Source organism: Trematomus bernacchii, unplaced genomic scaffold, assembly GCF_902827165.1.
Source record: "Trematomus bernacchii unplaced genomic scaffold, fTreBer1.1, whole genome shotgun sequence".
In the NCBI taxonomy this organism is placed as follows: domain Eukaryota; kingdom Metazoa; phylum Chordata; class Actinopteri; order Perciformes; family Nototheniidae; genus Trematomus; species Trematomus bernacchii.
The window spans coordinates 535,776-555,151 of NW_022988024.1; the positions used below are offsets into that span (position 1 = coordinate 535,776).

Sequence of the window (19,376 nt, forward strand, 5' to 3'; positions counted from 1 at the left end):
AACTAAAAGTTGATCTTCTGACCAAATAACACCAAATAAGTCAAAACCTTTTGGTGTAGATCTGTTTTTATTGAATAATATCAAAAGGGACATTAATCAACATTAACCATTAATACATGGTTCAAAATAAAAGCCTCCTGTTGGTTTGTCTTTCAGAGGCTTTTAAGAGATTAACATTTTAAAAAGTACAGAGGGACAAGAAAAAACTAAGTTTACTCTGAATGGCAAAGTCAAAAATATGGTACTTGCATATGATTTTAAAGGGGCTCTATCATGCTAATGTTCAGGTTCCCATTTGTATTTAGTGCCTCTACCGTGACATGTTTACATGCTTTAAATGTTCAAAAAGCTCTTTATTTGTGCTGCAGCACCTCTTCTCACCCTCTGTCTGAAACCAGAGCCCAGATTGCTCTGATTGGTTAGCTGGCCAGCTCTGTTGTGATTGGTCAACCGCTTAGAGAGGTTACTGCCCCTTGGCCTTTCACCTAGAATATGTTGGAATGCTATTCAAGATCGAGGTCCTTTAGGTGCTTGCATTTTCTTTTATACAGTTAAGAAAAAAAGACCACTAAAAAAAATGCAATATATCCATTTGCTGAATTAAAACGAAGAACATATTGAGATCATGACGTCAGTATTAACTACAGCCATGTTCTGTACCTTCATGTGGTGTACTGGCAGGACATACTGCAAGTGAGTTTAAATATACATTATTGGGGGAAACCAAACAGCAATGTAACTTAATGACATCACGTTTCTAAGCAGGAACTGAATGTACTTTGCAGGAAAGCACAGCGGATGGTAATGTTCTCAATACCGAGAAATACAAAACACACACACAGTGTTTATCTGTTGCTAAGATTTCATTTCCACAGAAGGAGAGGAAACAAGAAAGTGAGTATTACCGTGGTTACTGTGGACACTGCAATTAATACTCAGTCAGAGAAAGAGTGGCTGACGTCTTTTCAAGCTGTTCAAAAACTCTTGTCGAGAACTGTAGCAAGCAACATGACTACATGTACTTTTATACAATTTTTCCCAATAGTCCCTTTTTATTTGTTTTCAGTCAGCTGCTCTGTCCTGCTCTTTAAACGCCAGTATTTTCATCAAATTCTACCCCAGATTGTGTTAGAGAGGACACTCTCTAACAAACTAATCATTTTCAGGTTCATATTTCTATCGTGTGCCTCTACTGTGGACATGTTTACAGGCTTCAATTTTTCAAAGTGCTTTATTTTCCTCATGAAAAAGAAACCAGAGCCCAGATTGCTCTGGTTAGCTGGCCGGCTCTGTTGTGATTTGTCAACTGCTTAGAGACGTCCGGCCCCTTAGCCAATCACGTACAATGTGTTGGAGCGCTAGCCAATAGAAGCACGAATGATACCTAGGGCCTTTCTCATTTCACTAATTTCCCCTCCTCGACTCCTATACTCGTGTTCCTCCGATGAGATTGTGCAGGAGAGACGGAGCTTTCCAACGATGCCTCTGATTACATGGTGCAAACAGCGGTCGCGGTACTATTATGTTACGTTAGAATGCTAACTTTTGGTGAATTTAGGAGAAATCTACAGACGCAAATAGACAAACTATGGTAAAAATAAACATCTAAATGTGTATTTTGTACATTTTCCTTCCAAAAGCCTGAAAGAAAACATGTTATGGAATCAAAATAGCACAACATCTCAAAATTGACCAGTGCATGAAAAACGATATTTTTGCCTGCCGTGTCTCGCCTTAATAGCCAGAAGATAACCTTGATGGTGTTAATGTTTAACAAATATTAAACAAAAAAACATTTAGATTTTTGAGTGAATCACATGTTTACCAGCGTTTCTTATTTAATGGCACATTACTATAATTTGAGAGTAATATACTCACAAAAAAGATGAGGTTGAAGAGGAACAGGAAGTACTTGGTCACTGTCAGGCAGCCTTTCCCCATGATTCTGGATCTGGAAACATAAGAAAGTCACAATATTCATTATACATACCAATAGAATGTTTAAACTCACAGGTCTCTCAGACAGCGTTTTTTCAGTTTCTCAATATCATTTGATTGCGAATTGAGATTGCAAATATCGTTAATTTTCTTAAGCAATTATTTGTTAATTAACTACCCAATTAATTAAAACTTGGAGATATTTTTTCTTTTCATTTCTCAGAGGACCAAGGCTGGATTTGCTCTGCCTTCTTATGGCGCATTTCCATTGCAGGGCCTCGCTCGGCTTAGTACGGTATAGTTAGGCCTAGTTAGGACTGGCTCACTTTATGCTGCGTTTCCATTACAGTTTAGTAGCTGGCGCAGTAACTATAGTGTAGGCGGAGCCGTGACGTCATCTTCAACGCTGCCACGCCACGGGCGTTCTTACTGCAGTACATTCATAAACCATGTGTACATATATGCCAATAGTCTTTTGGTTACAGAGAAGGCATATGGGGCTTGGAATCATCCTTAATTGACAGCATTTTCTGGTTGACAGGTAATATCTGTGTATCATTTTATACTCTATCAATTGGTGATTGACATGTTCTCAATATTACAACAAATATTTCTGACATTTCATAATGATTTAGGTCCTTTGTCAAGTAAAATATTCTTGCTAAATGTTTCTGATCTACGCAACGGTTTGGGTGATGGGTTATTGGTTTGACAAAACTATCCAACTTATTATTTTCATGATTAGATGAATGTATTATATCGTTAATAAAGTCATTGAAAAATGTGTCCAACAGTCCAATGTACTGTACAAAATGTAACAATAATTTCCATAAACAGAGTGCAAGTGAAGTTATTCTGTATGAGAGCAGAGCAGGATTGTGTTTGCAGATCTGCTGTGGAGAAGAGCGTGATGTGAACAAGTGGTGACAGATGCTATAGAAGAACAGACCTCGGAGGCTAAGCTGGTCCGGCTGATCATGATCAGGAACTGGGGGGCTCAAATCCTCCAGGATTACACCCGCAAAAACAACCAGCGCAATCACAACCTCAATCTGTGAGCGGAGAGGTCATACCATCTGTGACCTGCTCGCTCTGGATCTCCAGCCCTGTCTGTTCCTCAGCTCCAGATCCTTACATGTCTAAAGATGAAATCAGTATATCTACAGTACTGTAATGTGGAGTAATGTGGTGGCTTTACAATTACAGCAGGTAAGGTTTTTCAAAATTCAACTTGAATTATTCCTAAATTTATAACATAAATAGACAAAAGTAACATTTTAATCAAAGCCAAAAAACATAAAATATCACCCATCCACACACATTTATAAAGTGGTCTCTTGGCATCTTCTTCCAATTTCTAACTTGTAAGTTCATTGGGAGCAACTAAAAAACGAAATGATGCGTTTCAATTTAGCCTAATTAGCTGATTTTCAAGTGCAGTAATATTCTTTCTTTCTTTCTCACCCGCCTTCACCTGGTCTCAAATCACAAGTAGAATAAGAGTTTAACTTTTTTTAACGTTAACAGTTCAAGTTCAGTCCAACTAGTACAGATTGGAAAGAGCAAAAAGTGCATCCAACTCGTATTCAACACCAGAAAAATGTTAATGACCTTTCTCCTTTCATGTGGTTTTTCATATTTACAGAAAATCTAGCCTAACATGAACGCAGCAACTCTCTCTCTGAATGGTTTTCCATCTTCTCTTCACCTCCCCGCAGCGCCCCCTCCATACAGTAATGGCCTCTTACTGTCCAATAAATCTATGAAAATCTGGGTGAAATACGGCGGCCCGGTTCGATGTTTCCTCCTGGCAGTGAAGCCACATAGCGTGAGCTCAGCGCTTGTGTGTCCAACCCATATTCCCTTCACTGTAAATGGGTTACTGTTACATGGTTGCCTGTGCCAGTTTAGTGGGTTGGGGGGTGGGGGTGCGGAGGGGTGGGGGTGCAGGGGGGCACCTGCAGGGATGACAGAGGAAAGAGAATATGCAATGGGAACGAGATTTTGGCGGTTTCAGCAAAGCCAGATGGAAGGTATTATAGACTTTAAAGAGAGCAGGCTGAAGTCTTAACAAAGACCAGGTCGCCCTCTGATACATAAGACTCTTCATTTAAGTTTAGGCTTAGACTTTTGGTACATTTCTTTACAATACAGGAATTAAAATAAAAAGAGACCTGAAAGAAGTAAAAGGATAACGATTGGTATAGTCCATATTTTTAGTTTTGATAAGAAAACTCTTCAAAACAAGACCAAAACAACAACGTGTAAGTCAGTCTCTCAAAACGTCCTGACTTTGTGTCCGTGACTCTCAGCTGAAAACATATAGTTACATTTTTTTTTAAAGGCTCAGTTTTTTTCCTGAAACAGCTGGTAATTGTGCTACGAAGAACATTTGCATACAGAACATTTACAATTGCAAGAGGATGTATGAGGGATTTACTTTTTGCTCAAAGTAAAAGGTACAGTAATATAGAGGTTGTAGCTGTGTGTCACCGTCAACTGTCCTTTAACCTCCAGAGTTTTGTGTCAGAAGATAAAAACACGTAATTTATTAGTTTTGTCCATTTAGCGACAGAGCTACGCTAACGTCTTATGTGCTTGCTGATCAAGAGTTAGCAAGATACATATTTCTCTCCTTCAATAAAAATTCCCACTAAGTCCACTTCTAAAATAGTGCCTGCAATGGCAATACTGTATGTCATTATGGTCATGCCAATAAAGCTATTTGAATTGCTAGCATGTACGCAGTTAGCATACCATAGTCCTTTACCAACTAGCCAAGCGAGTAGCTGCTACTGCACCACACTTCGAGCCAAATATAAATCACTTTATGGAATGGCTATCATATCAGGAGGAGTTAACAGGTTAGTAACTGTTAAAAAAAACTTGACTACTGTGAATTAATAGCACTAGCATTTTCCTGGCTGGCTAATGTGTTAGCTGTTAGCTCTCCAGCTGCAGTGGTACACATAGCTACTATCATCATTGTTGGTTTTTGTCTTTCCATGGGATTTGTTGACAGAAGAAAATATAAGATATCACCAGTTAGCTTTTTAAATGATAACATGATATTAAGGCTTCTACAGAGTTATAATTGTTGGACTGGATCTTGTGAACATGAAAAATGCATTTATGCACTTCTGGTAGGAAAAAAAGATCCAGAAACAAAGGCTTACTTAAAATGTAGTAGTGCCACGCAGAGCCTCTTTGTACTGCAGCTGCTGAGTGAATAAAAACATGTCTGCTTCAGGAAAGTACACAATGGTTCAATTAATGTATCAGCCTCAAAGTTGTTGATTATGGCACATTTTTTCAAATGCGTTTTAAATAAAACCATAGGGAGGAAACTATTCACAGCAGCTGCTTTTACACATCTGTGCAAAAATGTGCAACAAGTAGAAGAACAAAAATAGAAAACATGCCATCCTAATTATTTCCACAGAAAGTTTTCAACACAATCTGGAGCACATTACGAAGGCACTGAATGCCATGAACTGAGACAAAGTCATAAAATGTTATTAAAAATGATTATTGGACACATACAGAAGCTCTGCAATCTGATCTGAGCCCTCAGAAGTTTTGACCCAGTTTCTATAGATTTATAAACTGGGTTGTCTGACAACATTAAACATCCCGTCACAACACAGAGGTCAACATCGCCAACACGCACAGAGACAGTTGGCATAATGAGAGAATCTACGTCACCACAAGAGCGAGACTGAGCTTTTCTTACCGATAGTGCCCAAAAGAACTGGCGTCTTTCCTTAACCTAGAGATATTTCTGAGATTTACATAAATAACATATACGTAGTATGTTAACATTTTAAATTATAGTGTCCTTGTTCATGGCAAACATTGATTTATTAGCCAATACCAATAACGGATAAAAACATAATTCTCATGGTTTACAGTATGGGGCTATGGTTAGGATAAGATACTTTACTATATTTTAAAAAGGAAGTATATAACATGTAGTAAATGTACATGCTTCTTGTCCTTCTCAGTGTCAATTGGTAGATGGCAAACCAACATTTAACGATAAACAAATACAACTTGTGACTGCATAGATTTGATGAGTCTCTTTCCCCTTTTTGGTAGACTATGCTTAAAACTGGGGTCATTACACCTAGATGTTGGAAGTTTCCAAACAACCAAAGTATCCATTGGACCTTAACATCCATAAAAAGCCCAGTCTGTTCTAAACAGTCTTCATATTTACAGCTGCTTCTTCTTTTCTCTTCATTTACACTTTGGTTTCATTCTGAGTTGTAATAAACAAACACTTTTTCACAGTTTGTCCCTCCTTCATTTTTAATGTTCCTCCTCCGCGTCCTATAGCCTCTGGTTGTACCAGGCACAACAATACACCGCTCACTGGCTCTGAATGAGCCACAACACTCAACGAGGAACATAAACCAAAGAAAATAACAGGTTTTCCTTATTCTAATTTTCATTTCAGCACCTTACGCAGTGCAGAGCGATTTAAATACAATATTACATTTCAATGCCAACTTTTTAGTTCTCCAGTTTCCAGCCGACATTACATTATACCATATAGATAAATAAAAAAATGGATTACATCAAGAAAGAAAGTATGAGGGCCAATTTGTGATCCACATTTTTCACAATGTGTCTAGAAGTATCTTATGACTGTGACTCACAAATGAGTCACTACATGCACCTCAATACATACAGTACTTTACCTAGCATTCATATCAGCAGGCGGAAGAAGTACTCAAGCACAATTATGGGGTACCAGTAAAAGACCTAAGTACAGTACTTGTAAATGTACTAAGTTACTGTTCACTGCCGCATTTAATCTTTTATTTAAATGTGATGTTTTAATTCATGGGCTTAAATATGTTCCATTTCCATCCTTGTTTCCATTTTGCATTCTATATAGATTTCTGTCTACCAATGGTTTTCCCCCGTAATTTCAATATGTGTAGCAGGTTTCTGTTTGACACACACTTGTGAGAAAATGCAGATGAGCCAGCCACCATTGTCTTTTGTAATGAGGTGTGTCTAAAACATCGGTTACATTCCTCCTGTATAACTGCACTTCCGCTGCATAAAGCAAGCTGAGATAATCAGAAGTAAACACAAAGCAACTTTCAGTTTCTTTTTAGCTGTGTTTTCACATCAGTCGCTTTCTGTTGCGCAGTGATTCAGCTTCCCAGTGTTGGAGATAATCCCTCTTAAGTCTTTCCCTGGCAAATATCTTCACATCTTTTTATTTACAATCCCGTTATAATCCACGGCAGCCGTTCACTTCACGCTCTCTCGGACAACGCTATTGTTTGGTTACAAAAAATGTGTGAATACAAGAAAAATACTCACACAGGTGCACTGCAAATTAATCTGAGAAATGGCAACGAATGCTCTATCAAAAAATGTTCTGCTTTGAATATAAAAAATATGTACACCGTTCTTTTAGTATTTTCCTCTTCCTTTAAAAAAATTAATTATTTATAATTTATTACACTGCTTGGTCGAATACCCAATTCTGATTGGCCAATTTGGACATTTACGAGTGGACAACACACCACTGCTAAGCATAACATGACCATCGCTAAGGAAAACCATTGATAAGGAGGGCAACAAACATTGGTTTTCTCCATTAGAAAACACAATGGATTACTTTTTGAATATTCACTAGTATATTTGAGGAAAGCAGCAAACTTTGGATTCCTGATGGCTAAACTGTCCTCAGTACAGAAAAGTTAACAAGAGAAGGAAAGAGGTTAAAAGACAGAGCACTGGACAACAGAGAAATCAACTGAAGACAGTCAAGAAGTAAAAACTAACAGGAACGGGATCATTTTTAAGTCAAACTCATTTTATTCAATATTGATAGTCAGGTGGTTGGTGTATTTAGTATGTGGCCGTGTAATAAGCGGTTGCACATTATCCCTTACTAGTACAAGTTAACAAATAAAGTGCTTGTTGCCTGATCAACAGTTCAAAATTCAAAGTATTGTCAGTTCAGAAAAATAAAACTGGCAAATATTAATAAATAATCACAACTTTCTCTTGAAAATGCAATTTAAACAATAATGTATTAATCGATCCATATCTGTCTATCAACAAAATAAAGTATCATATTGGTTAATGTTTCTTCAAGTTGGATTCTCTAGTTCTACGTGTGTCCCTGATGTTAATGTCAAAGCTCATGATGTGATGATTTGCTACATTTCTCTGTTGTTGGATTATATAAAAGTATATTTTATAGGGTTTGGACTGTTTGAAAGAATATTCCAGGCTGTTGGAAGTTAGAGCAGGCACTATTTTTAAAGACAAAAACATCAGAAACATAAAGAAGATAATTGCAAAACGAATGGATAATACAAATAATTGTTAGATGCAGCTCTATTAAAATGTGTGACGAGGCAAGTATAGGCTACAAGTGAACTTTGGCAATAATGTTTTATTCTACCAACATTGTCATTTATTTGACATAAATGACAAAAAAGAAGGCGCTTTCTCCTCATTACAACATGTTGTTCTTCTGACAGAGACGTTGCTGAAGGCGTCAGTCAGACATGTCATCCAAGACTCTTACACACTCTTTGACTCATGCAGAAATGTGCAGGAGGAGTGTGGGGCTGCAGCAACAACAACAAACACCACAATAAACTCTTTTGTCGCCACTCTTCCCTCACTGTTCTCTTTGACACAATCCATTTGTACAATTTCTGAAATTGAAATCTCTTATTAGGACGGCAGAAACAAAAGAGGCGTTTATCTGACACTTTTTTGTGCTTATTATTCACGGTTTAATATCGGTCAATTGGTTCCTCACACAGAAGCAGTCAGTGTTTATCAAACTACTGGCCTTTTTTTAGAAACTGTTTGCTTTTTTGGTATTTGGAGTCAGATGGAATTGTCGATACCACTCTTGTTTGTGCGTTAAGACGAGACTTTAAAGGCAAAAACTATTAAGAGATTTTGGGATATTTAGCTTTAATAACATGTCTTTTTTCACATTGGTGGTAAGAAAACATAAAAAATGCATTTTCAGATGTTCGACTAACTTTGTCTATTTGCATCTGTATATTTTCTCCAAAATCCAACAAAAGTTTGCAAAAGAGGGGCGTCATTTGCAGATTAACACAGTTAACAGTTTTATGGTATTATCTATTGGTCTTGTATACATTTGAAGTTGTAGTCGGGAGGATGTTAGCTTATGTTAGCTTAGCATAACAACTGGAAGCAGTAAGAAACAGCTAGTCTGGTTATGTTAAATGTTCAAACATTCACCGACTAAAGCTAAGTTAGTAACATGTTGAACAAACAAATGTAAAAGTGAAAATGTGTTCTTGGCAAAAAAGTTTGAGCAAGATAAACGGCACAAGGAGCTGAAAGACACTAAAATACAGGTGATTATCTGTGGATTAGTCACTAAAAGCGACATCCATCATGGTGTATTCAGTAATTAATACATATATTAATTAGATCAGCTTGGAAGTGTATATGTACAAACGTCTTATTGGAGCAGGAGAACGAAAGGTATTTGCCATGCCGTCATGATTAATGTTTTTTCTATAAGAGATGTGATGAAGGCAGCTGGAATGGTCTCATCATGATGTATTCTAACATATATACAAATATCACCATTTTTATTTTTTAGTATCAATACATTTTTATCAAATGAATCAATTTGGTCGACAAATGTGAGAACATTTGCATTTTTTAAAGGGTTAGCTTTAGATCGGTAATAAATGGCTTTTTTTAATCCTACCGACAGCCAAATCGAGTGTTTGGCGTGAAAATGACTAAAACGATGAATTCATTGTCTTTGATGAATCATTCTGACGCCCCTTCTCTTCCTCCCTCCACCTGAAATAAACCCCACCTACACACCCTTTTATTAACACCGCAGCTCTCACAGTCCCACTCTGACGGGACGCCTCAACAATGGCAGCTTTCAGACACAATTTCCTCTCTGGAAACAAAAGGAGAAACTCGACGCACCGTGAGGCTGCTTTACAATAAAACAGCAGCAGCAGTTTAACAGACGCCCTTTTCTCACCGTGACACTTTGTTTTCGGAGACACCGGACACGAGTTTACTTTAGGTGATGTAAAGATGTGTAACACCTCGTGGAAAGTGACTAAAGCCAATCAAATAATATTTGTGAATACAAAAAAACATCCTACAAGGATGCACTGTAAAATTACGAATAGCTCAATACATAGCTTAATCTGCACAGAGATATTAACATAATGTTTTGGTTGAATTCATCAAAAGTGGACCATGTCCATCACAATATTCTAGTCCAGTCAGTTTGAAATCTAAAATGATTGTATAAGAAATGTATGTTTTAATTAATAAATTAAACCGCTTATTGTTTAAGCACTGAGATGGATAATCTAGTATATTAAATACATTATGTACATTGGTGTGGGAAGAGAAGACAGTGTAAATTAAATATTAAAATTTCTAGTCAAAATGATTATTTTAGTGTCTTTTATTGTGCATAATCTTGTTGAGTTATAGTATAACAAGTAACTTAAATTTGAAAGATAAAAATATCTTGGTTATTTCATTAGTCTCCTGACGTTACTGGTTGCTTCCACCTTGTCTAAAATGTAAGAAGCTGTGCATAACTGGTCATGGCCAAAGAGGTAATGGAAAGTAATTAGATTACATATCAGTTTAATATTTTGATACAGATAAGGTTACTGAATACTTTTTTTCCCCACGTGAAAATGTTAATTGTTAAGTAACATGTTGAAAGTAACCCTCCCAACCCTGCTGGTGGGCACACAGAATGTCCAGCAGTTTCATGTTTCAACCAAAGAGAAAATACTCATCCTAACTCCTCACATGGTTTCATTAAATAAGTGTTTGACACAAGTGTTCAACACATTTGATACGATAAGTAGGCTATATCTAGCCAATAATACTGTACTAATAGTGCTTTCACATCATTGTAAAGGAGTATTTGTACATTGTGGGTTCGCTACTTTCTGGCCCAAGTACTACTTTCACCACTGACACAATTTCAGAGAATAGAATAGCTTTTAAGAGACGATCCTGATGGTTTCTTCCATTTACTGCTGCAGTGACAACAACTTGTCTTCTAGTGGGGTGAGGACGATGGAGGACACACAGTAAGAACAAAAAGGGGGGAGTCACCTAAACAAAGCGAGGTACAGCCTGACTGTGGTAAATTAACCCCACCCACCACCATAATTAATTCAGTGTTGTACCACTCGGTGGTGGCAAAACCAGTTCAGGCCTCCCAGACGTCAACTGAAAGGAGCAAGCTGTGCACGTTTCCATGACGACGCTGCAGCAGGGAGAGGTGGGGGGCGTGTGGGAAAATGGAGTCACTCAAATCTCATACTTGTTTAGTGCCAAACTCAGGCGCTCACTCCCACAACGTGAGGCATGTAAACAGAAACCTAATTTCCACTAATACTCAATCTCATCAGCGTTTTCACCTAAACACGGATCCCTATTAACGAATACATTCCTTTTTGACTGGCACATTGCTTAGCTTCGGTAAAATAACTTGTTTTGTCAGACCGACAGTCCAAAACCAAAAAGATATTCCATTTACAATCAACAAAACCCACAAATATTCACAGTTAAGGTGCTCGAACCTGTAATTGTGGTGAGATTTCCTTTGAAAAAACCACAACAATTCTGCTGTCCAAACCTCTGCCAAGGCCATCTCTATGAGTGAAAAATAATGCACGTTATTCGGATTAACTCCAAAATGTAATAGGTTTTTCCTTGGCCGATACTGCACCCTTTCAACAATGCTCATGAAATGTGTGTCATTGCGTAATCTGATTGACAGACAGACACATTGTCTCTCAGATTTTATCAAATGTTCCCATCAAAGTCCAGTAAAAACTGGCTAACCAACAAAGAATGACAATATTCAAGCGAAAATACAAACACAATACCTAAAAAGTAGGTACATTCATTGGTTGGTCTATTGCTGGGCTTTGACAGAAGAAAGTACATTTTCGTTGTCAGGAAAAGATCTAAGTTAAGAAAATTGCCCCCGACAGCTACAGCCTTTCATCTCAAGTCCACCATGCATGTTGTTCTTTGTGCAGGAGAAATGTGAGCAGCTCGAAAGGCTCAAGCCTTATTAAACCCATAATTACCCCTCAGGGCTATTCCACTAAACAGGGTAAACAGGTTATAGACTCACTAAGGGTGAGTCTCCGGCAAACAGACAGACTGCACTATTTTTTGTGAGAAGCAAACTGAATTAGGTTTTTCTACACTTGAAACACACAGACTTGGTGTTTTGTTAAATATCTCAGAATGCAGATTAACTGGTTCCTGTGGGTGAAAACATTCTTGTCTGATAGAACTCCGGCAGAAGCACTTCAACAAGACTTCTGTTCCCCATGTATGGAAAGGTAATTAAGGTCACGCCGCAGTGAAGCCCGACCTGCAGCTGGACTGATTTACTGCCTCGCAAGTTGAGGACAAGATTCACCGATGTGCAAGAGGGGAAGGGAGAAAACTGAAATATTGACTGATGCCACCATGCACAACACTGACCCACATCCATATCTGTAATGCAGACAATCACCCTGCAGAAGAAGAGCTGGATGTTTTGTAAATTGATTAAATATTGTGCCGACGTGAGTCAGTCAGGTTGGCCTCAGGGTTCGGCTCAGGCCTAAAACGAATTGTCGATCAGTTGATGCCAACTAGCTTATCTAATGGGAGCATTTTAGTCTAGTCTTCCTGGGATACAAACAATACCACTTTGTAAATGATAAGCAAACAGTATCGAGACAAAAACCGGACATCCCGCAACCTCCATTAAGTCCTTTTCAAAAAACAGAAATACATTTTTTTAAACTGTAAAGTAGGCTATAACTATTAAAAAAAAAAAAATTGTGTTCTATTGCATATATGGACATTAGATCAGAAAATGGTAGTATAAAAATGATTAATTTTGGCGTTTAATTTGGTGGCTGTTTGGAAAAACTTGCTGATGGTCTTACATTATCATTATTATTATTCATTTTGGACTGTTGATTAGACAAAATACCAAACCAAGTAAACAAATTGAAGATGTCACTTTGGGCATTTATGACTGTTTTTTGACTGCATAGATGTCAAAATAATCCACATAATCCTCCGTTTTAGCTTTTCAGTTAACAGCCTAAAACCCTGCAATCAAGTTTTATTTTCTCTGCACTGTTCTTCCGTTTCATTCAATTGTTTAAGCATGTTTCTGTGTGTTTCTCTTTAACTAAAGGCAGTATTTTTAGTTTTATTGAATAAAGCGTAGAGAGTTTGAGTGTCCCATGATGGTTTCAATCAGTAGTTACCACAACAGGAACCAGAACCCTTTCTGCTACCTCAAATTATGTAAACGTTTTTCAGACTTTCCTCTAGGCCTTTTTACTTGTGTCATATTGAAAGGCTTTTATACTCCCATGGGAATAAAAGACACTTCAAATCAATAAAACCTTTTAACTTGTAATCAAATTACGTCTTAAAATCTTACATTACTGCCTGGATCAGCTTCAAATAACTGATATCTGTTCAACTGCTCTGTTTCTGTGTGTGTTTCTCTTTAATTAAAAAGGTACAAAGTGTGGGTCAAAGTCCCAAAAATTGATTAACTTCAGTTTCTGTTACACCAGATTACATGCAACAACAAAACGTTTTTATCTGCACAGTTAATGCTTGTCCTGAAGGGCTTTAAAAAAGTTAGTAAAGTTCTGACAATTTTTTTCACGTGATCTTATAACTTGTTTTGCTTGCTTTCCAACAAGAGCCTCCTTGATACTTGGACTCTAAAAAGTACTGTTATTATTAATATTTGAGTCCAGTTTAAACTTGAAAGTTGTACTTCAGTGTCTCTCTGGCCAAACAAGTGGTCTGATACTGAAGCTCCTCATCGTGTCAGATACGTTAGATAAATCATGCACACATGCGCCACATCACCAGTCCTGTTTACTCAATTAAAGTCATCAACATGTCTGAAATGCGGCCGTTTGTCACGAAGAACCGATGAATCGACAACCTGATGATCGATCTGAACACAGCAGCCTCACATGCCTCGTGTTCGCGGAAAAAAACATGAATTAAGAAAAGAAAGCTTCCGTATAGAGAGCAAGAGTCGTATATTTACTTACTTGGTTGTTTTGTCAAACTGCGGAGAGAATTGTTTTCTGCGGAGAGTTGGCGGCTGCTCTGCGGCTCCTGAGTGCGCTGTGAGTGGACTGCTGCTCGGACCGAGTGACCTCCTCCGGCTGGACAACAAAGCAGTAGCAGAGAGTGAGACTGAAGGCGGACAGGCAGCAGCAGGAGAGGCTCCTCCGGTCCCCCCCGTGTGGCAGATATGGGAATTAACGAGTCAAATAATGCCCCGCTTTAACCCCTAAATCCCCGCAGAGCACGCATCACCACAGAAGAAGAGGATTACAAAACAGGCTGTTCTGCGACAACACAAGTGTTTATTAAGCAGTTTACAAAAAACACAGGATAAAGTGGAGATAATCCATGGACATATTTTTTGTGTTATTATCATTTTTTGACTAAATTATTTAATCGTCTGATCTGCATTTTTACCAGATAAATGTTTCAACGTTTTTGACGTTTGGTCTTAAAGTAGTCACATTTAAATAGCCTATAGGCCTACTAAATAAAAAAAAAATCCAATAAAGATACATAGGCTATTTCACAATAAAAAGGTTTCTGACCCTAACGCTTAACCTTAATATTTGCATTGTTTCCCCCATTGATTTTATATAATTTTGCCCTAATCATCTTCCGTAGACACATAGATAACATTTTTTGCATTATAATTTTTCTAAGCCAAATTATCATCGACTGATCTGAATTTTAATCAGATAGAAACAAGTCAGGTTGGTCAACAATATTTTGTATTTATGTATTGGTCCTAGTCAGAGTACTTAAATATACTAATTTAAAGAAAGATTGAAATCAGTCAATAAATATCTAATAAGATATACATTATTAGATATGTATTCGCTGATGTGGCCGGCCCTAAACATCTTCTGTAGAAACATTTACTGGTAATAATTACATGTATTACTAATACTGTTAAGGTTTGAACTGTTGGTTTGACAAAAACCAAACAGTTAATTAATTGACAAAATAATCAGCAGATAAATTCACCTCAACCATATATTGTAAGTATTATTGAATGATAACATTTAATTAAGTATTTTTCAGGCATTACATTTATAAAGTTACATTTCCTAACATTTAAGTAATGTTTCAAAGCCCACACTGCCAGAAATAAAAGTTAGGTTGAGAAATAGTATTATTAGTTTTTTGGTCATTCAAATGTAAGTTTCTTAAAAGACAAAAATATCTAAAAATGTATAATAAATATGTACGTTCTTAAAAGTAGAACCCTTTCTATTTGCATAAAAAAAATACATGCTTTTTTTTTCTAGATATAAGATGTAATATGTCTGTTGTGTTGCAGCAGCTCAGCACCATTCAGTCGGTGTGGAGGAGGAGGAGGGTGGTGGTGGTGAAGTCAGGGTCAGTCTGACGAGTACAATGCTCCTCCACACACCAGCACACAGTCAGTCGGGCTCAGTGTGTGAGGGAACGCGGGATTATAAATGGCGTTATTCTGCTTGAGCTAACCGTCTTTGTGAGTAATGTGTGACGCTGCTGCACACTTTGGACAAAGCAAAAGACAGAAGACAGTTTCTCTCGCTGGACTTCAGATAGTTTCATAACAGATGAGTGACGCTGTGGATTAATGACACTGACCTCACACTTGGGATTCATTCTCTCACTAAGGGTTACATTGCATCACAGTGGCCTCATTCATTTAGTCTACTGAACCACAAATGAGACATCACATGTCACTGCCAGAGTGAAGTTCCCAGATACTTGAGCATTACTAAAAGGGGAACTCCACTGATTCCACACAAGACTGTTTCAAGGAGTGGAGTACTACGACAGATGGTTGTATAATAAATCAGTGTCAGGATTGTGAGATTGTCATAATTGGCAAATTAATTGAGTACGGGGCAAAAAGTGTGTTTAGAGGTCACTGTGACCCTTGTTTCCCAAAATCTAATCATTGTTCCTCATTTTTAAAGAAATTACTTGTTTAATGCATTCCTAAGAGATTGCAACCACAACACTGGATCACATTGCCAATGTTTGTTTCTATATCCATTCTGTGATGCAATTCTGAACTGTTAAGAGTACACTGGAGAGCTTCGAATCAATGTCAGACATTGATGCCTTATAAATTACATACACATTACATTCTATTTAGCATGTCACAATATTTAGTGTTTCACAATACAAAAATGCCAGGATTTGCTACTGCATCTGGCAATGAACTGCAAAGCAGATCAGACTGTGTCAAAGTTCAGTGTTTAAGTCCCGTTCAAACCCCCTTTGGAGTTAAGGTTCCTCTCCAAAGATAAAAAAAGAGTGCCTTTTGTCATCTTACAAGACCACTATTGGGAACAACTGGCTTACAAACAGTGAAAGCTCTCCGAAAGGGCCGCCCCATTATACCTTTTGGGTTCTCTTTCCTGCAGTGCGTTATACAAGTTTGTGCATGTAATTAGTCTGCAAATGTTAAGCTACCCGTGTTCGCTCCTGAGGGAGTTTCTCTCCCACAAGCTATGAACAAAACCACAATGCTTAGATTAAAATATTTAAAAGATTTTATTAAAAAAAAGTACTATAGTTTATCCACAGAATGTAATCAATCTTAAATAAAGTGCAAGTGAAACATCCACTGATGATGTAAAAGTTCTCAAGGATTGCTGAGCAGAGCGGCCGCCATGGTCTTGATGATGGACGAGTTCAGCTGAGGGATGAGGCTGATCTTCATCAGCTTGCTGCTCGAGTACTTGTTCTTCACAGCCTGCAGAGGAAAAAGGTTTTTATTTTTGCTATAAATCAAAACTTTAATGCTTATACTTGGTCGTTCAACTCACCTGGAACTTTGTCTTCCCCTCGTTGACCATCACTATGTTATTGGCGATGTGCTGCATGATGGGCTTCAGATGGGCGGCGTCATAAGTAGAGTAGTGCTGCTGCTGAGGAGACTGACACAAGACAGAAAAATTAACATCAGGAAAATGAAACATTTTAAGTGTAGATGCCCCTCTAATGCCATCACTCACCCAGGGCAGGGCTATCAGCAGCAGCTGGGAGAGCGCCAGAGAAGCAGCAGCAATCTCAGAGGGCCGATAGTGCACCATGTGGTAGTCAAGGAGCGTCAACTCCATCAGGTACTTGGCCAGCGTGTGTCTCTCTACATCAGACTGAGGCACAACCATCCAAACCAGTGAAATCTCATTAATGTTTTTACAAAATCTCAAAGATTGTTTATAGTATTCGTTCCCGTCGGGCAAATCCAGAATTACATAGTTCTTTAAATCACCTAATCAATTAAAATTAAAATAATTTTATTTAAAAAGCCATCACTGGTAGCTCTTTATGCAAGGTCAAACTGAGAACACGCAGTGAAATGAATGACAGATACTGTAGCTCTACACAGCATTGTCCAATATAGTCCTTAAACATTGCCCAGACAATATTGCAGTGGTAAATGTTTACAAGAACCTACGTTTCCCACTTTGGAAGCCCGTCTCAGGAAGTGCAGAGGAAGAGGGCGTCCCAGCTCAAAGTTGAGGGTCCTCAGAATCAGCTGCTCCATCTCCAGAATCTGAGCCTTTGTGAAGGCGCTGTCTGTGATGTAGGCGAAGTCTCCCACCTCTGGAGCGTACATCTCCTCGTATTTACAGGCCACCAGCATGGCCGTCACACCGACAAGCTGCAGCTTCCTGCGAGAGACCGGCTGGACCTGAAGCACAGCGGCAGACATTTACAAACAGCTCACAAAACACAAAGAAAAGACAGTTTAGACCGCTCCTACCTGGAGGAATCGATCCAGGACGGCAACTGTGAGGTACAGAGTCTCCTGCAGCAGTTGGAACCTGGAGTGCACCTGGACCAGCCAGTCCACCAGGACAGCCCGCATGCGCTCAGTGATCTCATAATGCTGCATGTAGTTGGGTCGTACAGCCTGCTCCACCTGTGGAGACAAACAGATGTAACACTCAACCTTGCAGGGTGGGAAAAGAGAGCATTACTGGAGGGGTGAATTACCTCCAGGACGTGCAGGTAGCTGTAGATATCTTTGACATATTCTGAGCAGAGCTGCGGCAGGTCCCCGTCCTCCTCATCCACATCCTGCACCATGAGCAGCGCATCAGAGAACGCCTGGCACAGCTCCTCCTCCTCCGCCTCCTTCATGGACACATCAGCAGACTCCTCTGAGAATGTGGGGAGGGGGTCTGCAGGGGCCGGGGCCATGGGCAGCACCACAGGTAGAGCTCTAGGGGCAATGGAGGCTTTCACTGAGGGTTTGAATGAAGCTTTGGCAGGGCCCATCTTCTAAGGAAACAAGTTTGGAAAGATGCATGTTTAAACATGAACTGCAACAATGATGTGCTGCTTGGTTTTAGCTTTATGAATAGTGTCCACATACTCGTAGCCTTAAAGTGTAGCTCATGTCATGTCACAGGGCTGATACACAACACTTCAAAAGAGCTACAAAAGGAGGCATGAAACATGGAGAGCAGTAGCTGACCCAAACAGTTCTTCCATGATGATGATTTAACTTACCTTGGTGTTGACTGCTGCTGCTTTAAAGTTGGTGATCTCTCCGAGAGCAGCTCTCCTCAGACCCACGACGGCTTTACCCATCATCTTCATGGGCTTCTCTCCGGCTGGGAGCTGCTGAAAGAGAAAAGGAAACGTCTCACAAACTACGGAGAAGCTTAAGAAAATAAAAAACCCTGTTCAATAAAAGCTAATGCGAACATAAAGTCAAGCCAAGAAGCGGCCATGCTAGCTGGCGAAGCTACGAGCTTTGCAAACAATTGACGTGACATGCAGTAAAACAGTGAACTACAGTTTACTCACCACAGCACGAACTTCAGCAGAAGACATGTCAACTTTGGCTGCAACGAGGGCAAACAGATTCAAATAAAATACGGGGATATAGTTTAGCACCAACAAGCACGATTTAGCGACAGGCTCCTTGGACACCGAGTTCAGTAGGTAAACAAGACAAAGACGAGCGGCTTTCAAATAGTGCTCCGTCAAATCTGATTGGATGCTGCTTCAGTAGGACGCTTCTGATTGGCTGACAGCATGAGGTCAAAGGTAGAAGCCAGGTGATATTTAAATTCAGAAAATAACAAGAATATGTTTTGTGAAGTAATAAAGTATATGCATAATGTACCTAGCGTTGTTAATCTACAAGGGGATACAAGTTTCAGTCATTATTTAAAGCAACTAGTTCGTCTAGAATGACTTTGATTGGCGTGTCATTTAAAACCAGTAGCCTATCATGATCATGACCCTTGTATATAATTATCCACTAAGTACTGTACTTTGCTAACATTTTGAGTTACAGACACAAC

At 38.8% G+C, this 19,376-nt stretch overlaps 2 protein-coding genes across 5 annotated transcripts in view; both read right to left on the reverse strand.

The window, feature by feature from the left end:
- LOC117472257 (CD82 antigen-like) overlaps positions 1-14,256 on the reverse strand; it is a 29,197-nt gene extending 14,941 nt beyond the window's left edge. Inside the window, exons 1-2 of the mRNA XM_034117433.1 lie at positions 14,067-14,256; positions 1,879-1,951 (exon numbers count right to left, since the gene is read on the reverse strand). Coding sequence (XP_033973324.1) covers positions 1,879-1,941 — 63 coding nt within the window. The 5' untranslated portion in view covers positions 1,942-1,951; positions 14,067-14,256. The remainder of the gene's footprint in view (positions 1-1,878; positions 1,952-14,066) is intronic.
- A 2,327-nt stretch (positions 14,257-16,583) lies between these two features.
- On the reverse strand, positions 16,584-19,051 carry LOC117472243 (G2/mitotic-specific cyclin-B2-like). 4 transcript variants are annotated; one of them, XM_034117415.1, is made up of 8 exons: positions 18,874-19,051; positions 18,574-18,687; positions 18,055-18,339; positions 17,822-17,980; positions 17,513-17,749; positions 17,067-17,207; positions 16,878-16,988; positions 16,584-16,804 (listed from the first exon to the last, which is right to left on the reverse strand). In XM_034117415.1, the coding sequence occupies exons 1-8, from the start codon at positions 18,898-18,900 to the stop codon at positions 16,694-16,696; spliced, it is 1,185 nt and encodes a 394-aa protein (XP_033973306.1). In that variant the 5' UTR covers positions 18,901-19,051; the 3' UTR covers positions 16,584-16,693. The 4 variants fall into 4 exon arrangements, with proteins under 4 accessions (XP_033973306.1, XP_033973304.1, XP_033973307.1 ...); XM_034117413.1 differs by having other exon boundaries at positions 18,055-18,342; XM_034117416.1 differs by having other exon boundaries at positions 18,574-18,684; positions 18,874-19,025.
- Between the last annotated feature and the right edge of the window lie 325 nt (positions 19,052-19,376).